General features: G+C 45.3%; 1 protein-coding gene across 1 annotated transcript in view; it reads right to left on the bottom strand.

The window, feature by feature from the left end:
- Nucleotides 1–18897, bottom strand: part of LOC140396918 (pleckstrin homology domain-containing family A member 2-like) — a 152380-nt gene that overhangs the window by 28935 nt on the left and 104548 nt on the right. The window contains exons 6-8 of the mRNA XM_072485847.1: nt 17867–18001; nt 3403–3552; nt 2878–2946 (exon numbers count right to left, since the gene is read on the bottom strand). Of these exons, the coding sequence (XP_072341948.1) occupies nt 2878–2946; nt 3403–3552; nt 17867–18001 (354 nt within the window). The remainder of the gene's footprint in view (nt 1–2877; nt 2947–3402; nt 3553–17866; nt 18002–18897) is intronic.

Genomic DNA, 18897 nt, shown 5'->3' with positions numbered 1-18897 from the left:
CAAGGTCAACACCTCCACCCTATCCCCCTAACCCAGTAACCCCACCCAACACTGAGGGCAATTTTGGACACGAAGGGCAATTTATCACGGCCAATCCACCTAACCTGCACATCTTTGGACTGTGGGAGGAAACCGGAGCACCCGGAGGAAACCCACGCACACACGGGGAGGATGTGCAGACTCCGCACAGACAGTGACCCAAGCCGGGAATCGAACCTGGGACCCTGGAGCTGTGAAGCAATTGTGCTATTCACAATGCTACCGTGCTGCCCGTCAATTTGACCGTGTAACCCTCAGATCATCGTAGATCTCATCTGGTTAATTAATCTCCTTTAAGGAATGCAATCGGTCATATTTACCTGGCCGGGCTTATACATAAACCCAGACCAACAGCAATGTGATTGCCTCTTAACTTGCCTCTCAAATAGCCGAGCAAGCTCACTACCACCTCCTCAAAAGTCATTAGCGATGGGAAACAAATGCCCTGAATGAATTTTAAAAGGTCAAGCCATCCAAAGGCTTAAATCCTGATCTCTATCGAGTTAGCAGGGCCTCAGCAGCTGCAGCAGAATGAAAATACGCCCAGCATTCCTGATTCTATCTGCTGTCCAGCAATTCTGCTGGAAAGTCATCATGCTTGGTGTTTATAACACCCTTGGGGGCCAAGGACTGTGCTCCATTCGTTTCCCCCTTAAACAGCTGATTATGAACTCCCCCGGTATTTGAGGGCGGGTTTCCCCTTAACAAGGGAAAACCACACAGTATAAAAACCCTGACCTGTGGGAGGTGTTATAGGGCGGGAATTTCCGCTGCCCGAAGCCGATATCGTAATTAGCATTCAGGCGGAGAATCCTTTCCGATCCCCAAATCAGGGGTGATGCCGGTTTTCAAATATCTGTGCCCTCCAAAGTGGCGTGATCACATCGTACGCCGTTGGAACGCATTGGGAGCCATGCTGCTAGCCAGGGCAGATGGGGGGGCGGGGGCATCTGCGAGGGCTGGGAGGACTGGTGCGGGGTGGCCAGGTGATGTTCTGTGGGGGTGTATTTGGCAGGTCAGGTTCGCGCATGGCCGGCGCCATGTTGTACGGAGCGACCGCTGGTCGTCACCGTGCGCTTGCCAAGGCCACGGACCCGGCCATTGTCTGGCTGTTTTTAGCGCCGTATCCGGGAGTTTTACCCGGCGCTGTTGCTTGCCCATCATCAGTCCCGGAATCAGTGAGGGTTTGGCGCTGAGTTTGGTGTCTTGAAACTCCACAGTCCCGAAGCCGGCATCGGCACTTGGGTGCAAAAACAGAGAATCCATTCCCCAGTCTTTCGTAGTTTTGTATGCACCGTAATAAACCTGTCATTCATTTTTACCCTACCGTGTGTTCCTGTCACTTCTCCCATTCGGATTCTACACTTGGCAAGGGACGCAGAGCAACTGGATTAACCTTAATGTTTTACGGTTTGAGCATTCACTCTCTAAACTCACACTAGGCATTTGAGTGAGGTATTGGGGAATTGTTTGCGCCCATGGAACCCCAACCTGATTTAATTCAGGACGAGCAAAAGGAGGAAAGGACAAAATCAATGTGAGTAATGCCTTATCTAGAATTAGTCAAAAAAAATTCTCATCCTTAATTAATGGAAGTTTGTGAGGAAACATTCCACGAGCTCTATTTTTGAACACAGGCTGTAAAACTATTTATATTTAGAAAGACATTTCAGTCAAGTGCAATATGAAGGCTAAAAGAATGCCTTCAGGGACTAGGCTCATCAGGTGGATTAGACAAAGCTTTCCTCTTTCTCATGACATGATGTTGTCACTAAAACTAGAACTCCTATCCTGAAGCACGACTAACTGCGCACATTTCTCATAAAACCCTTTTCTGGAATCATTTTTGAGTGGTGATTTGCAGAGGGGTTGTCCTTTAACAATGAAACAAAGAGCTGCAAAGAATTAAAACATTTAATTGTAGTTTGTTGCATTCCTTTCTGTGATCTTTAACTGTCACAGATATTTTGTTCTAAAATCAGAGTGCTGATGATTTTTAATGGTACAGGTGGTAATGACGTTGAAGGGAAATTGAGTTGGCCTTCCAGGAAGTTGAATTAATTGAGATGCGGAAGATCAGCCAAGCATCAACTATTTGGTTTTGTATTTGGCTCCCTCACAGTAATCCTCATGAATTATTCCTTACTGCTGCTCTCAATCTTACCAATTCCATTTAATGTGTCTTCTTCTCTTCCAGTTCCATTGGAAAAGAAGGAGATAATTTAGCTGGCCCACCTATCCTGCCTGAACCTGTCCACCATTCAACGGGATCATAGCTAATCTGCAAGCTCTTTCCTTCTGGAAAAGGCAGTGGGTCCAGCTGGCGTGTTTCTTGGGCAATGCAAACCCTCCTGTATTTCTCCCAAGTGGCTGTACACTGAGTGCCACCAGGTTAATTGACTGAAGGAGCAGTGCTGCTGACTCCAATCTTTGAATAAGTCTCCCGAGTGTGTAGTTTGCAGGACTTTCCGAATCACAGAATCAGTGCAATGCCAAAACTCACAAGGTAGTTTTTTGTGTTGTCATAACATTTGCAACCCACGGGGTTGGAAAGCAGAAAAAGATAAAAAGTGGGCTTTGGCGATTGTTCACAGTCAGCTGATGTGCACAGACCTCTGTAATAACTCAACATCGTGATCAGTGCAGTTTGAGAGCTCGATGAATCCATATCAATATTTTACATTACACCTGCGTTCCATTCTCTTTGATGGCACAACTGATTGAAACTCGAGAAAACAGTCATGATTTTAAAATGATAAAACTGAAGGAAAAACTAAACGTGCACTTCAGTAGAAGTAGAAATGGTTCTGCATTAAACATCGCCCAATTTAAACTTACCAATTCACACTTGAAGTAACTGAAAAAATTTTCATCCAGTGTGAAGTATCTTCTCTTCCAGCTTTTTCTCTGCAACATTAATTGTAAGTTCATGAGTTGACTGAAGGTGTATAAGAATATTGGAAACAAAGGGTAACTGAGAACAAAGAGCAACATGGCAGTGAACTGAAAACTCAAGTCGGCTTGACCATTCTAGCCTTCATATGCTGAACATTGCTTCGAAGCCCACACTGAATTATGGGGTTTGGGCATCATTTCGGTAAGGCCTCGAGGCTTTTGTATGCCGGCTCAAAGTGGCAGCAATGCTCAGGACACCTACCAGGCAGCGGGTAGACGAGCCAACAGGCCCCATAATACATGACTTCAATGCTCAAAACACTAGGGCTCATTGAGCCCTCTCTATCACAGTATTGGAGTTTGGAAACTATGTCAGTCAAATGCACGAGCTACCATCAATCCACATTATGTTCGGATTGAGTCATCCTCAGAAGCAAACTGGAAAATAACCCTTGCAAAAGCACTCACCACAATGCCCTGTTTCACACAGAACCCACTCTTCAAAAACTGAGGTCCTGACGTTTGCTTGTTTCCAGACACCGGAATGTGACTTAAGGAACGCTTCAAAACACTGTGTGTTGCAGATTCAGCAGCTTCTTGACTTTCGCCCCCATTCACCTTTAGACCAAAGCAAAGGAGAGACAGTGAGCTCCTTGTCACCAACCACCCGAGAATGAACCATTAATCACAAGATTATCTGGTCAAGAACACATTGCTGCTTGTGGCCATTCGCTGAAGGCCCATTAGTTGTACTTCATTGACTGCAAAGCATTTTGACGTATCCAAAGCTCCTGGAAAGTCCTATGTAAAGGCAAATCTTATTCCTTTTTTCCTCCTTTAGGACACTCCAGTGAGCGGGAAAATGCATGACAGATGCAGTAAATGTGGATAAATTTGAGGTTATCCACTTTGGTAGCAAAAATAGGAAAGCAGATTATGATCTGAATGGCTATGGATTAAGAGAGGGTAATGTGCAGTGAGACCTGTGTCCTTATATACCAGTCCTAAAAGTAAGCATGCAGGTGCAGTAAGTGGTAAATGATACCTTCATAGCGAGAGGATTCGAGTACAAGAGCAGGGATGTCTTGCTGCAATTATACAGGGCCTTGGTGAGACCGCACCTGAAATATTGTGTTCAGTTTTGGTCTCCTTATCTGAGGAAGGATGTTCTTGCCATAGAGGAAGTGCAGTGAAAGTTTACCAGACTGATTCCTAGGATGACTGGACTGAAGTATGAGGAGAGATTGAAACGGTTATGATTATTTTCGCTGGAGTTTAGAAGAATATGGGGGGATCTCATCGAAACCTATAAAATTCTAACAGGACTAGACAGGGTAGATGCAGGAAGGATGTTCCTGATGTCAGGGAGATGGTGCGGAAGTCCAGAACCAGGAGTCACAGTATGACGATACGGGGTAGACCATTTCAGACTGAGGTGAGGAGACATTTCTTTACCCAGAGAGTGGTCAGCCTGTGGAATTCACTGTCACAGAAAGCAGTTGAGGCCAAAATATTGTATGTTTTCAAGAAGGGGTTAGATCTCGCCCTTGGGGCCGAAAGGACCAAAGGATATGGGGGAAAGCGGGAACAGGTTACTGAGTTGGATGATCAGGTATGACCAGAATGAATGGCGGATCAGGCTCGAATGGCCTACTCTTCCTAATTTTCTAAGTTTCTGCCTTCTCAGGTGGCCAGAAAAGGTTGTTTTCAAAGAAGAGCAACATTACTAAAGCACATTACTGTGTATGTAAATTTACAAAATGGCTGCCTTGTTTATTACATTACAGCAACGGCCCTGCTTTAAAAACACTTCAGTGGGTATAAAGCTCTTTGCGACATAATGAGGTTGTGAAAGTCGGCCAGAAATACAAGTCATTATTTTGTTTTACACTTTCTCATTAATGCCACTGTAGAAGTCTGTAAGGCATCATAACGCCCAATTCAAGCACGCAGTTCATGGTTTCTCATCCCACCTGTACAGGAAGGCAGTGTGGTTTTTACAGTGCTGGGCTATACAGCTGTATCTCACCCCCACTGATGTCAGCAGTTGATTTGGTGGTGGTGCTAGCTCTCTGAATCTGTTGCTGGAGCGTGAACTTGGAGCACCATTAGCCTCACCACAGTGCACAACACACGATAAAACTCTCTTGACATCTGGTCTCTGCCCCAATATGCTTCCCGACCATGTATTGTGTTCATAAGCTATGTAGACCAGAGAGTCCGAGGTTTGATTTTCCAATTTGTCTTTTTTATTTATTCATTCACAGGCATCGTTGGCTAGGCCAGCATTTATTCCCCATCCCTCATTGCCCTTGAGAATGAGGTGGTGAGGCATCTTCTTGAATCGCTGCAATTCATTCTGTGTTGGTACACCCACTGTGCTGCGAGGAAGGGAGTCCCAGGATTTTGACCCAGTGACAATAAGCAAGCATAGATTCAAGTCTGGAAGATATGAAATGGTTTCCATGTGCCTGTTGCCCTTGTCCTTCTAGGAGGTGAGGCTTTGGGAGATACTGCTGAATAACCCTAGATGAGTTGTGCAGTGCATCCTGTAGATGATAGACACTGTAGCCAAGGTGTGCCAGTAGTGGCGGATGGAAGCGTTACGAGGTGTTAGGTGCAGAGTCAACCAAGCAGGCTTTGAGACCTGAGTGAACAGGACAAGCTAGTAAGCAGCCTCTTAACCAGTCAGATTGAAGGGGAGTGACGTTTCCAGATTGTGGAGAAAATGTAAATTAGCGTGCATACATTCACGATCAAATCACGTATAGAAGGTGAAACAAAGAGAGGGAGAGAAATATTGGATTGAGAGAGGAGGCAAAAGGGAAAGATAATTTATTGATAAATGTTTTGAACTTCAAACCACCGGTTTCGTCCGGTCCTTCCAAAACTCAGTGGACTTTTGGCTGGCTCCGCCACATCCCCCCAAGGTGGGTCAGCCACAGTGGGACCAGGGAATCCCAGCCATCATTTTTCAAATCTCGAACGATTAAAATCTGCAGTAATGAGACTCTCACTGGTAATAGTTAACATTCAGTGCCAGAGAGGTTGTTTGGCAATAACTCACACTGACCACATTTTCAAAAGAGCACAATGGACAAGAATTTATATTCTCTGGTGAGATGCATCTACATTTACCCAAGCATAGAGACTTCATGATGTTCAAAGTGAGCCAGGCAATAAGATGCTGTTTAAGAAGCTGATGGAAGATCAGAGCATAGCAACTTCAGCTTTATCTACATTACACGCCCACCTGCCTATCAACAGAACATGTGCACAAATAACAGCGATTGCTATTAGCTTTGCCATTATTTTTACAGTCAGTTAGGGGCCGATGTACATATTTACTTAGTTTTTCATGGATGTGGGTGTCACTGGAAAGCCAGCATTTGTTGCCTTCCCTAATTGCTCTTGAACAGAGAGGCTTACTAGGCCATTTCAGAGTCAACCACATTGCTGTGAATCTGGAGTCAGATGAAGGTCAGACCAGGTAAGGGTGGCAGATTAGTGAGCCAGATGGGCAGCACGGTAGCAGTGGTTCGCACTGTTGCTTCACAGCGCCAGGGTCCCAGGTTCGATTCCCTACTTGGGACACTGTCTGTGCAGAGTCTGCACGTTCTCCCCATGTCTGTGTGGGTTTGTGACAACAATAAAGATTATTATTATTAATAGTTTCATGGCACCATTACTGAGACTAGCTTTCAATTCCAGATTTATCAATCCGGCTGCCGTGGTGGGATTTGAATCCATATTCCCAGAGTATTAGCCCCGTCTGCGGGATTACGAATCTAGTGACATTACCACTCCCACCATTTCCCCTACAACAATCCTGTGGGTACCAGCGTCCCAGATCAGTGCACCATTCCTCAACAGGTGTAAATTCACCAATCCTACGTTCACAATATGAGAACCGGGTTTGAAGGGAATGTCGGTCAGAGGTCAGGCTGCAACTTTGCAGCACTAATTCCCTGGCCTGTGCTCGCATCAAACGTGCTTTCCTGCTGTGATTGAGCACAGACTGCATTCTGTGCAGAGCAGATTTCTGCCAGAAAGAACATGACAAAAGAAAGTGAAGAAACAAAACACCTGAAGTAACATTTGTGCTCCTTTAAGAATAGTTCCCAGCGTTTGAAAACTGAAATGGTTTTTATTCAGATCGGAATTGAGTTAAGCAACTGCAACTGATGTGATTGGCCAAATAAGGCAAAGATAATTCTCTGTTGGCTTGAAAGTGATTGATGAAGCAGAAACTTTCCACTATGTTCTGCACAGCGCGCTTGATTGAAACTATTCAATTTTTAAAACAAGTTCAGCTCTAAAAATAAATACTTGTTGACTGATGATAAAAAATGACAATCTAAGTTTTAATTTTAGAAGTGATGATGTTTGATAACCTCACATAGCTCATCCTTTGTTGAGCTGTGTCAAGAATTTTCTTAGCTTCCTATGAAAGTAGGAACTCTCGCTTGCGTTCAGTTACCCAAAAGGCCATAACCCTCTGATACCACACCATGTTGCATTGGGACCCTTGCCTCTGGATGCTGGACACTTATTCAATTATTGCCTGAGACATCGAGTGGAAAACCAAGAAGGTACCATGCCATAGATGGCGTAGGCAACAATGGACTTCCATGTTTTGGATCATGTTTATGCTTTTAAAAAAATAAATTTAGAGTACCCAATTAATTTTTTCCAATTAAGGGGCAATTTAGTGTGGCGAATCCACCTGCCCTGCATATTTTTGGGTTGTGGGGTGAGACCCATGCAGACACGGGGAGAATGTGCCAACTCCACACGGACAGTGACCCAGAGCCGGGATCGAACCTGGGACCTCGGCGCTGTGAGGCAGTGGGGCTAACCCACTGCGTCACCGTGCTGCCTGACCATGGTTATGCTTGACAAGGTACTGAAGTGGTTTGTCAGTGCCCTCTGCAGGTTCTGGCTGACCAGGAGCCTCTTACCACCGCCAGACAATGAATGTTATGAATTCACTTTCCCTGGCCAACAAGTGCCAGAGTGGGACTCCAACCTGGAGTTGCTGCCTTAGAGGTAGGGACACGATGACTGCGTCACAAGACAGTCCTGTGCAAACACTAGTTAGCCCATAACTAGAGTTCTGCATTCAGTTCTGGCCACTGCAACACATGAGTGATATGTTCACACTGGAGAGAGGATGAAGAAGATTTACAATGATGTTGCCAAAACTGGAAACTTTCGACTCTGAGGAAAGATTGGACAGGCTAGGTGGGATTGTTTTCTTTGGAACAGAAGAGGCTGGGGAGCGGGGGAGACCTGATTGAAGTGTGCATTATGAGGGGCCGAGATAGAGAAAGATCCTTTTTTGTAAATGGAGAGGGTTCAACAGATTTAAAATAATTGATGGGAGGGTAAAAATGGAGTTAGGAAGAAACTTGTTCATCCAGAGGATGGTGGGGGTCTGGATGTCACTCCCTGAAAGGGTGCTGGAGACAGAAACTCTAATTTATAAAGTACTTGGTTATGCACTTGAAGCACGGTAATCTGTAAGGTTATCGACAAAGAGCTGTAAAGTGGGATTAGGCCGGAAAGCTTTCATTTGGTTGGCAGAGACATGAAGGGCCGAATAGCCTCTATCTGTGTCATAAATATATTTCTATGTAAAGGATACCACATGGAAGCCGAAACCTGATTTTATACATTGCCTACACACAAGCACTTTCCAGCAGGAGTTAATAAGTGGGAATCCGAGCTGGCATTCCTCCAGATCCTCGGGCAGCGCAACAGTATCCCAGGAGCTATCACCTCACCCGCCACAGACCAGCGATTCTGGGATGCTCCTAGTCAGGGTGATTCAATGTCACAAGTTGAAATCATCACAGGAAGTTCAGAATACATATATTTTGTATTTAACAAAGGTAATTTAAAGTTTGTTCGCTTTCAATGATCAGGTGATACTTTATAACCTAAATCCTTTCATGAAATGTTTGTCTTGTAGACGCCTATTATTCAATGTATTGTATCCAGTACATTTAGGCAACATGTAAAATCATGATGACTTCTATAGTTCTGTATGTAGCTCTAAGCCATCACGCGTCATTCCATTGTCAGTCCTGGCTCAGCAATGTCACTCTTGTGTGAAGTTGAGGTCATGGGCTCAGGTCCTACTCCAGGCACTTGAGCATGAAATACAGTCTCACACTCACACTGAAACACTGAGGGAATGCTGCACCGCTAGAGGTGGTGTCTTTTGCACAAAACTTTAAGCCTGCCCTGTCAGGTGAATGCAAAAGATCCTGTGAAGCAGCAGTGAATGTAGCCAAGCGGCAGTGTAGGCCACGTGTTTCAGGAAGGCAGCAGTAAAAACTCTCTCCCGCTGCACACCAATGTGAGCGTACCCGATGTCAGCACTTATCCCTCAGCCAACACCAAAAACTAATTAACAGGCCGTTCGCGGCGCTTCAGAATTAACTTTTGACTTTAAAATCCTTTGGGGATGCCATGAAGATTTGAAAGGGGCTACATAAATGCAAATTCATTTCAACATTTTATTTACAGAGTATCAAAAGACGGTTTTCACTCTCTCTGTCAGGTCAGAGAATTGCACCCAAACAGTAATAATTACTCTATCTATTAAATAGGGCCACAATTGCACAACGTGAGCTCTTGGAATGTGCTATGAGTTCCAAAGTGCAACAAGTCCCATTTTACTGATTGCATTATTCTAAAGATTAACCTTTACTTGCATAAGAGTTTACTTTCTGTTTGTCAATCTCTACACTTGCTAATTAGTTGACAGTTTTCAGCATGACAACTATTTCTTCTGGGTAATTGTGCCACCTTCCAAATGAACAGTAAAGTGAACTTAGAAAAAAATAAAACTATTTAAATGTTTTTAAATGTTTTCAAACTTGAATGCAATGTTAGACAGAAAAAGTTAAACCCAAGCGTAATAAATGGGAAAAGAACCAGAAGGGAAATAAGGAGATTTTTCTTTAACACGTGAGTTGTTACGCAATAATTCAAGAGGAACTCAGTGGTAGTTCTCAAAAGGGAATTGGATAACGACTTGAAAAGGAGGGGGAAAAACTGAAGCACTGTGGAAAAAAAGCAAGGGACTGAGACTAATTAGGCAACTCCTTCAAAGAGCCAGCACAGGCTTGATGGGCCGAATAGCCTCGTTTTTTTGTGCCGTCTGATTCCATGAAAATTGGCAGAATTTGTAACGAGATAATCAGGAGGGAGGTAGCCAAAACTGTTACATTTTAAAATTTCTATTTAAATTACATTTTAGATGCATATTTCTGCAGCTTCGATTTATTGTCACAGTATCTAGCTGTTCTTGGCATTTGGGGAGCTTTATTTTGTTGCATTCATAATGTGTGTGAGCTGAAAACCAATGAAGCCGCCTATGCGCTTGGACATTTTGACAGTGAAAGATCAATAACTACCAAAAGTCTGCAGAATCATTGCATCAAAGTAAATATATTTGAGTATTCTAGTAATACTAAATAATTGGGAAATAAGTGTGCCAGTTTATTGCAGAATGCAGTGGGATGAGAGGTGTTCAGTAAATCTTTGCAGAAATCTTGTGGTAGATTCATGTGGGACGTGTGCTTCGAAAACTGTCAAATGTAGTCTGGTGCTCAAACGGTTAAAGATTTTTTTTTAAATGAGGAAGAGCGGCGCAGATGTGGGTTTAATGTAAATGTAATTTCTAAATTAGTAATTTCAGTGCTGTGGTGGCCACAAGTGACTGACTTGGCTGATGAGATAACTGAACCAGAAGTTAACCAGCAACGGCCAACCACCCTATCAACTAACCCCGTCATATGATGCCAACCTGAGTTCAACCACATCAGTAGTTTGAGCACTAAAATAAAAAGTTTGCAGGTCCTCACTGGATGTCTGCCTGGTGTGGAAGATATATGTGAAATTTGCAGTTCAGTTCTTATTTGACTTGTATGTGTATTTTAGTATCTGTGGGAAAGTACTGATCACTTTTTCCTTGTGGTCATTATATGGGCAAAGTTGTTTTGAGAAAGGGGTGGTGTTCAAGGGCCGGACTGGTTGCCTCTCCCTCCCCAAAAGGGCGCAGGATTCTCAAGGAATGGTAGTCACTAATATAAAATCATGTGAGATCACCCGCCCGATCCATAAAGTGGAGCAGAAACTATCAGACTTACCAATATTCACCCGCACTCACTACTCATGGCTTATTAACCTCAGCTGCAGGAGGGGGAAAAACCTGTGGAGCCAAATTCAAGGAAAACTGAAGGGAATTCCACATGGGCGACCCAACATCCAGAAAACTGAGACTTCCCATGACACATCAATGGACTGACTGAATTAACCACGTCCTACCCCCTTCACTGAAATGTCCCTGTTCTGTGTGGCCTCTGTCCCTACACTGAGCAAATTCTCACGATTGCCGATCTCAAACTCACCTCTTCTCTGCTTTTCACTCCACGGAGATTCCTCAGTCATATATAAGGCTACTTCCTCAATCTCATGAGCACACGGGGAAGATCTCTGTTGACAGTAGAGCTCTCTAAGACCACTGTTATTTCTTTTCTTATAGATTTCTCTCCAACAGGCCTTTGCTTTCACTTTTTGCCCTTGGAAGGAATTACATCTCAGTTCCCCAACTAGTTTTCTTTCCAAATCCTACCTCCCCTCACTCTGCTCCTCCACCGTTACAGATGTTTATGCCTTTGCTATCCTTGTGCATCCCTGCCTCACTGCCACCTTCAATGTCATTGTTCCCACTAAATCTCAAGCCAGCCTCTCATTATTGTCACTCCTCAGATAGAATAGTTTTCCCTGAGGCCTCAAATCTATGCATCAAAACCTTGCATGCAGCATGTCTAGTCATTCACCTCCACATCTTCTGCAACCACACTCCAATATATGGAGCCATTAATATACAAGGTGTAATCTGACAAAAATGAATGTACTGGGAGGGGTGCTGTGTAGTTGGTCAAAAAGGGAGGCTTGGGGAGGATCTTTAAAGAAGGGAAGGAGTTTTGTGGTTTTACCTATTCCAAGCTGTTTGCAGTTCCTTCCAGCTTCATGTCATTCACAGGCCTGGAGTGTTCATTTCTGAATCAATATCAAGTGATGGTACAGACAACAAAGGCCGCATCATTGAGATGCATCTCCCATTTCTTACCACGCCAATCCATCTCTTCGGCCTATTTTTGATTCTTTTCAGATGCACCTTACCCATGCTGCAGACCGGTCTCTGGTTTGGCCTTGTTTTGAGGGGGTGGATGTCCCTGAAGTGTAGAGGTCTGAGGGTCAGGGCACTGTCAGGAACACTCATTGCTCACTTTGACGTTCTCTTCCTTTCAGTTTGTAATTCTGAGAAATCATGGAGCCAGTAAAGTTGGCTATTTTTTTGATTGTGATCGACCAGCTGCAAGGGCATTTACGTGTCGCTGCACGTGGTCAGGAACAGCGCCCTGCAGAGGAAGGGAAGTCTGCCCTATTGTTCCTCTGGGAGCAGAAATACAGATGATGGAGCCCCATAGGAGACACTACCGCCAAAAGGTCTTCTGTTATCGAACATCTTAGCTCTAGTGTCAGAGGTCCAGTGCCAGAGAAGACTGTATCTGTCCCTAGGGATGGTGGACCATCTTTGCCAGGTTATGCAAGAGCTGGCACCACATGAACTGTGAGGTCACCCGTTTCCTGTGGCCCTGAACGTTACCGTCACTCTGAACTTCTATGCCAGTGGCTCGTTTCAGGGCAGCACGGGTGGCCTGAGCAGCATATCCCAGTCAACGCACACAACTGCATAAGAGAGGCCACAGATGCACCATTCGCGAGGGCCCACATATACATCAATTTGGAGAAGGATAAGGCGAGCCAGGATGCCAGGGCCATGGGGTTCGCCCACTTAGCAGACATGCCCCAGGTGCAGGGTATCATTGACTGCACCCATTTTGGGTCTGCAGTCTCCATGGAGGCATGGGGCACCATTGTGCAAGGAACACCACTCCCTCAGTATCCAGATTGTCTGTGACCGCACAATACACATCATGCAGATGTGTGCCTGTTTCCTGGGAATATCCATGATACTTACATCTTGGGACACTTGGAAATCCCAGTCGCCTTTGAGGGAAAGCAGCAGCTGGAGGGATTGCTCCTTGGGGGACAAAGGCTACCCACTGAGGATGACGCTACTGCGGAGGCCACAAACACCCTGAGACTCACAATAATGAGACACATGCGTCAGTGTGCGCGCTGGTCGAGCAGACAACTGGAATGCTCAAAATGCAGTTCTGATGCCTGGACCAGTTGGAGGGGAGCCCTCGCATAAAGCCCCAGATAGTGTTCCGCATCGTTGTGGTTTGCTGCGCACTGCACAGCTCGGCACTGCAGTGCGGATTCCGGAGCAGCTATATCAGGAGAAAATGGAGGAGCACCACATCTCCTCAGATGAGGAGGAGGGTGGCAAGTGTCACCACACAGAGGAGGAGTAGCAAGGATCTTGGAAGATGGCCAAGGCTTGCATGGGGTGAAGGGTTAGGGACGCCGTCATAACTTCCCGGTTTGGGATGATCAGTACCAGGGAGTGAAGGGATTTCTCACCATGGGGTCTGACATCAACTCACCAATGTGGCGCCTGCGTGAGGTCCTCGTGATTGTTCCTACATTCATGAGCAGGGGGCTAAAGACATTGGCCTCACGCTGCAGGAGAATAAAGATTATTTACATTGAGGACAGATTGATGCTCCTCTCATATTCAACAATGTGTCAAACTTGCAAGACAGAGAAGTGAGGGCCTCCTGCCAATGAACGGACTTATTATGGGGTTGAGAGACGCTGGATGACTACTGTATTCTCCGAGGCCAGGGGTCTGTGCCAGCAGTGGCACCTCTTTACTTCGTCGCCAGTGTGGGAGGTAGGAGAGACATAGCCCTGCCATTCTCACACTCCACACGGCTGAAGCGCCGAGTGTGTGTGGGGGTTCGCAGAGCATGGTACCATGAAATGACAGCAAGGAGGATCTGTATGGGTGAACACAGTTATGTTTAATTAAAGTGCTGTATTACAATGGTGAGTTATCTCTACTAGTGCCTAGGTTCACCCGCACCCCTAGGTGCCTACAATTTCTTACTCTTCCTCACCCTCTCGCTATGTCTAGGTATTTCCCTAGGATCCACAGCTGAGGTTGAGGTGTCCTGCTGTCTTCCACGCCCTGTTGCCTGAGATGACCTAGGCAGGTGTCCCATGGAGCCTGGACCTTGAGGGTCCGAGGGTCCGGCCCTCTGTCAGGCTGGACGTGTGTTGCTGTGCTACCGTACTCAGTGTCTGGGGCTTGAGGTGTATCGCTCAAAGTTAGTGGGTTGTCAAATGGGCTGGACACCCCCAGGGTCTCCTGGATGGAGGGTACCGGACTGTGCTACAGCCGATACTCATCCTTTACAGGTGCCCTGGGGCCCCTGGGATTGAGGGGCAGCTGAAGTGATATTGAGAAGCCCCGTTGTCCTCTGCCATATACACTCATAATATAAAAATAATAATCTTTATTGTCACAAATGGGCTTACATTAACACTGCAATGAAGTTACTGTGAAAAGCCCCTTGTCGCCACATTCCGGCGTCTGTTCGGATACATGGAGGGCAAATTCAGAATGTCCAAATTACCTAACAGCACATTTTTCGGGACTTGTGGGAGAAAATCGAAGCACCCGGAGGAAACCCATGCAGAAAGAGGGAAAATGTGCAGACTCCGCATAGACTGTGACCGAAGCCAGGAATCGAACCTGGGACCCTGATGCTGTTAAGCAACAGTGCTAACCACTGTGCTACCATGCTGCCTGTTAATGGATTCCCACATGTGCCTACCGCCATGGAGTTGAAGCCCTACACCATAGAGCTCATGCCCTCAGTCATGGAGAATGAAGAGGTATGTTCCAGAAACACATATATAGACAAATTCAAAGATGCCAGACAATGCTTGGAATGCGACCATTAGCAGGTGATTAAATCTTTACAGATCCAGAGATGGGGTAACCCCAGGTTAAAGAGGTGTGAATTGTATCAAGCCAGGACAGTTGGTAGGATTTCGCAGGCCAGATGGTGGGGGATGAATGTAATGCGACATGAATCCCAGGTCCCGGTTGAGGCCGCACTCGTGTGCGGAACTTGGCTATAAGTTTCTGCTCGGCGATTCTGCGTTGTCGCGCGTCCTGAAGGCCGCCTTGGAGAACGCCTTCAGGACGCGCGACAACGCAGAATCGCCGAGCAGAAACCTATAGCCAAGTTCCACACACATGAGTGCGGCCTCAACCGGGACCTGGGATTCATGTCGCATTACATTCATCCCCCACCATCTGGCCTGCAAAATCCTACCAACTGTCCTGGCTTGATACAATTCACACCTCTTTAATCTGGGGTTACCCCATCTCTGGATCTGTAAAGATTTAATCACCTGCTAATGGTCGCATTCCTAGCATTGTTTGGCATCTTTGAATTTGTCTATATATGTGTTTCTGGAACATACCTCTTCATTCACCTGAGGAAGGAGCAGCACTCCGAAAGCTAGTGACATCGAAACAAACCTGTTGGACTTTAACCTGGTGTTGTAAGACTTCGTACTGTGCTCAGTCATGGAGGTCATTAGCTGAACCATGGAATGGATATTACCATGGAGATCCTGCACCAATGTCCCAATCTGGATGTCACCCTTACAGTTGGCCTCGGTGAGTTGGGCTGATGGGAGCATCTCTTCAGACAGAAAGTGATGGAACTCCTCCAGTCGGCCTTGCAATCTGAGGTGGGATGCTGTTATCCTGCCTGATGCTTGTGACTCTGTCTTTGCAGTGTCAACAGCTCTGGGACAACTGTACCCAGGGTCATGTAATCGGCTTGGGGCTCAGCAGAGTCTTGTGTTCTGACATCCCTCCGAATGTTGGATCCCTGGGATGCCCCTGCCTCAGCCTGCTGTGAATCATCAAGTGGGAGCTGCTCACCAGTCAGTGCCCCAGGAACCTGCTTACTCATTAATCCATCCGAGGTGTGAATAGCTGTGCTGGTGAAGGGTGCGGGTGACAGCAATGACTCTCCTCAATGTCTGTCTCTAAATTGTCTGCTTCGGAGCTGCTCAGATCTTTGATGTCCAGAAGGTGTGAGGATGGTCCAAGCAGGTTGAATCCTTGATCTGCAAAGGATTAGTGCATCACAGGGGCAGACTGATGGGAGAACGTTTACTCACATGAGGCTTGAACTATGGCTGCATGACTCTCACTTTTGTCTGCATCTCCACTTAGTCCTCTGTGCAGGCCCTGGTCTTGCTCTTCTTCGGCCAGCTCAAGGGCTCTTTCCTCAAAGGGGGATGAGGTTTCTGAGCACGCGCATGACTCCTGTGGCTGTGCTCGCTCACGCCTGCTATGCCCAAGTTTATCCTCCAGCGAGACAGGCGGGGAGAGAGTATAATAATAATAGCTTATTGAAGTAGGCTTCAATGAAGTTACTGTGAAAAGCCCCTACCTAGTCGCCACATTCCGACACCTGTTCGGGGAGGCCGGTACGGGAATTGAACCCGCGCTGCTGGCCTTGTTCTGCATTACAATCCAGCTGTTTGGCCCACTGTGCTAAACCAGCCCCTATGCACTCGCTGGAGTTCCCTAAGCTGCAGGATCCAATCCGGAGACCCCGAGAGAGCACCGGTTAACACTGGTCTCCACAAACGTGGACCAGGCATATGGACACTTGGGTTATAGGGAATGGAACTTGGTGTCAGCATTCCAAAGTATGAGCTGCACCGGTCAATGTTGCATCACCTTTTTTGTTGAAGAAATGGAACTGTACAAGCTAGTTAAAAGAAGGCTTGCATGAAAGGAACATTTTCTTCCACATACCACTGGCAAAATGGCCAACTTGTGCAATTACTTGAACATGAGCTCTTCAGAGACACAACATTTGCAAGTGTTTTGTGGAAATTAAAAGTTGATAGATATTTTGGTAGGTTTTGCATAAACTTCAGTTACAGATCTCAGGCATACATTTTACACTCTCTTATCACCACACACAGATCTACTAGATCAGTAACCAAGCCCAAGACATTGCTGAAGCACACAATTCCCAATTGTGAGGAGTGTGTGTACTCTTCATGGCAGTTTAAGGAAAGTTTTTATTGGAGACATGTGAGCTAAAGATCTCTTCTTGAAAAACACTACAATTGTCCCCAAGTGTTGGTAAAAATGCAAAACCACTCAGTTTGGCAGTAAAATGGCAATCGCATTTCGAGGTGCGATAGGAAATGGAAGCATTCTACTCTATTACACTGGGGCTTGTTCATTTATTAGGCTGACGTTCAACCATAATGTTAAAAGAGAATGGAGGATGCACTGCACATGGCTAAGCTGTACCTCCCTTGTGAAAATGTGAATCCCACCATGGCCTTGCAGTCTCTATCGTCTCCGTAAGTCCCACATCCCACTCCAGGATATTTCCCTTTTCACTGACTGGATCTCTTCTACTTCATCCCCTCCACCTTCTCCCACATTTGATGCTTACCTGAAGCCTCACTTTATGGGTTTCTCTCTCGAACCTCTTCTGCCTCTCCACCTTCCTCTCCTCCTGAAAGACCCTCCTTAAAACTCATCTCTTTGACAAAGCTTTGGGTATTATTTCTGATCTCTCCTCCTTTGGCTCACACTGTGAAATGCCTTGGAACATTTTTCTATGTTAAAGACTATAAATGCCACACTGACAACAATGTTCAAGTCCAATAAATAAATCTCAAAAAGAATGTACAGCAGTGTCCGTGTGGAGTTTGCACATTCTCCCCGTGTCTGCGTGGGTCTCATCCCCACAACCCAAAGATGTGCAAAGGTGGATTGGCCACGCTAAATTGCCCCTTAAAAATTTTTTTTTTAAAAAGAACATATAGCAGAATTTCACAATGAAGGGGCAAATAAATTTGGTGGGGAGTCCTTTCTCACCTGAGTGATGGGTGTTTGAACAACAACCCCTCCAATTATTTCAGTCTTGTATGGTATCTGCTGCTTCTGGCCTTCTGTTGTAGGTCTTTTTAGTTCAGCACTGGGTTGTGGGTCATTCGCATTGCCCTTTGGCACCTATCAACGTAAAATTACAAATCGAATGTCAAGAAAACAAAACTGCTGCCATGTATACATCATCTAATGTCACATTTAGTCTGTAATTCTTTCTACCAGCTACAGAACGAGGAGTAGATTATTACGATCCCAGTTGATGTTATAACTAGCCGGGGAAATCCCAGAATGGAACCCTGGCTCAAAAGACCGTAATTATTTTAAAATTAAATGTGGAGGAACAGTCACCGGATCGCAAATTAGTTTTACAACAGGACAAAACATTTATTAAACATCTAATAATTAGATTATGATGGACCACGCCCTTACACCTCCCTTTTTTAAAACAATTATACACAGGTTTTAGGATTAACACAGGTTACAAAGTACTTCTAAATCTCCAATGGTGTCATTAAAACAAAGTCCCTTTTAAGCATACAAGTCGACTGGGCAAATACACTCTCCATTCTGAACTCCAAGTGAATGTTTGTAGATGTCTTGTAGAATCATCCCAGGTGAATGTTTCATGAGAGTTTCCAAATTCCACTCCCAAAAACGCACTTTAAAATCTTCTCTCAAAATTATGCTTTCCCACAGAGGTTTGCATTTTGAAATCCAGACCAGATTTTCCAAATTACACTTTTTAACAAAGCTTCTGCTCCACTTTTAACAGTAAATCCAGTCCACGATTGTATACCAATCCCTTTCGGATTTCTTTGTCTTGACGGCTGTGCAAACAGCTCACAGTTGTTTTAACTCTCGATTTCCAGAATCTATTAAAATAGCATCAGACGTTTGATTTACCTTTGGAGGCTGCTGTCCCACTTTAAGTCTAGTTACTGCAATTGTCTCTTTAACTCAGAACATTTAATTTACTCTTCCTTGAATTGTTCTGAACAATACCTCTGTTCACTTAACTC

The sequence above is a fragment of the Scyliorhinus torazame genome, chromosome 20, assembly GCF_047496885.1.
Source record: "Scyliorhinus torazame isolate Kashiwa2021f chromosome 20, sScyTor2.1, whole genome shotgun sequence".
NCBI classification, from domain to species: domain Eukaryota; kingdom Metazoa; phylum Chordata; class Chondrichthyes; order Carcharhiniformes; family Scyliorhinidae; genus Scyliorhinus; species Scyliorhinus torazame.
The sequence above is the reverse complement of the archived record's forward strand: the minus strand, read 5'-3'. Positions and strand labels throughout refer to the sequence as shown.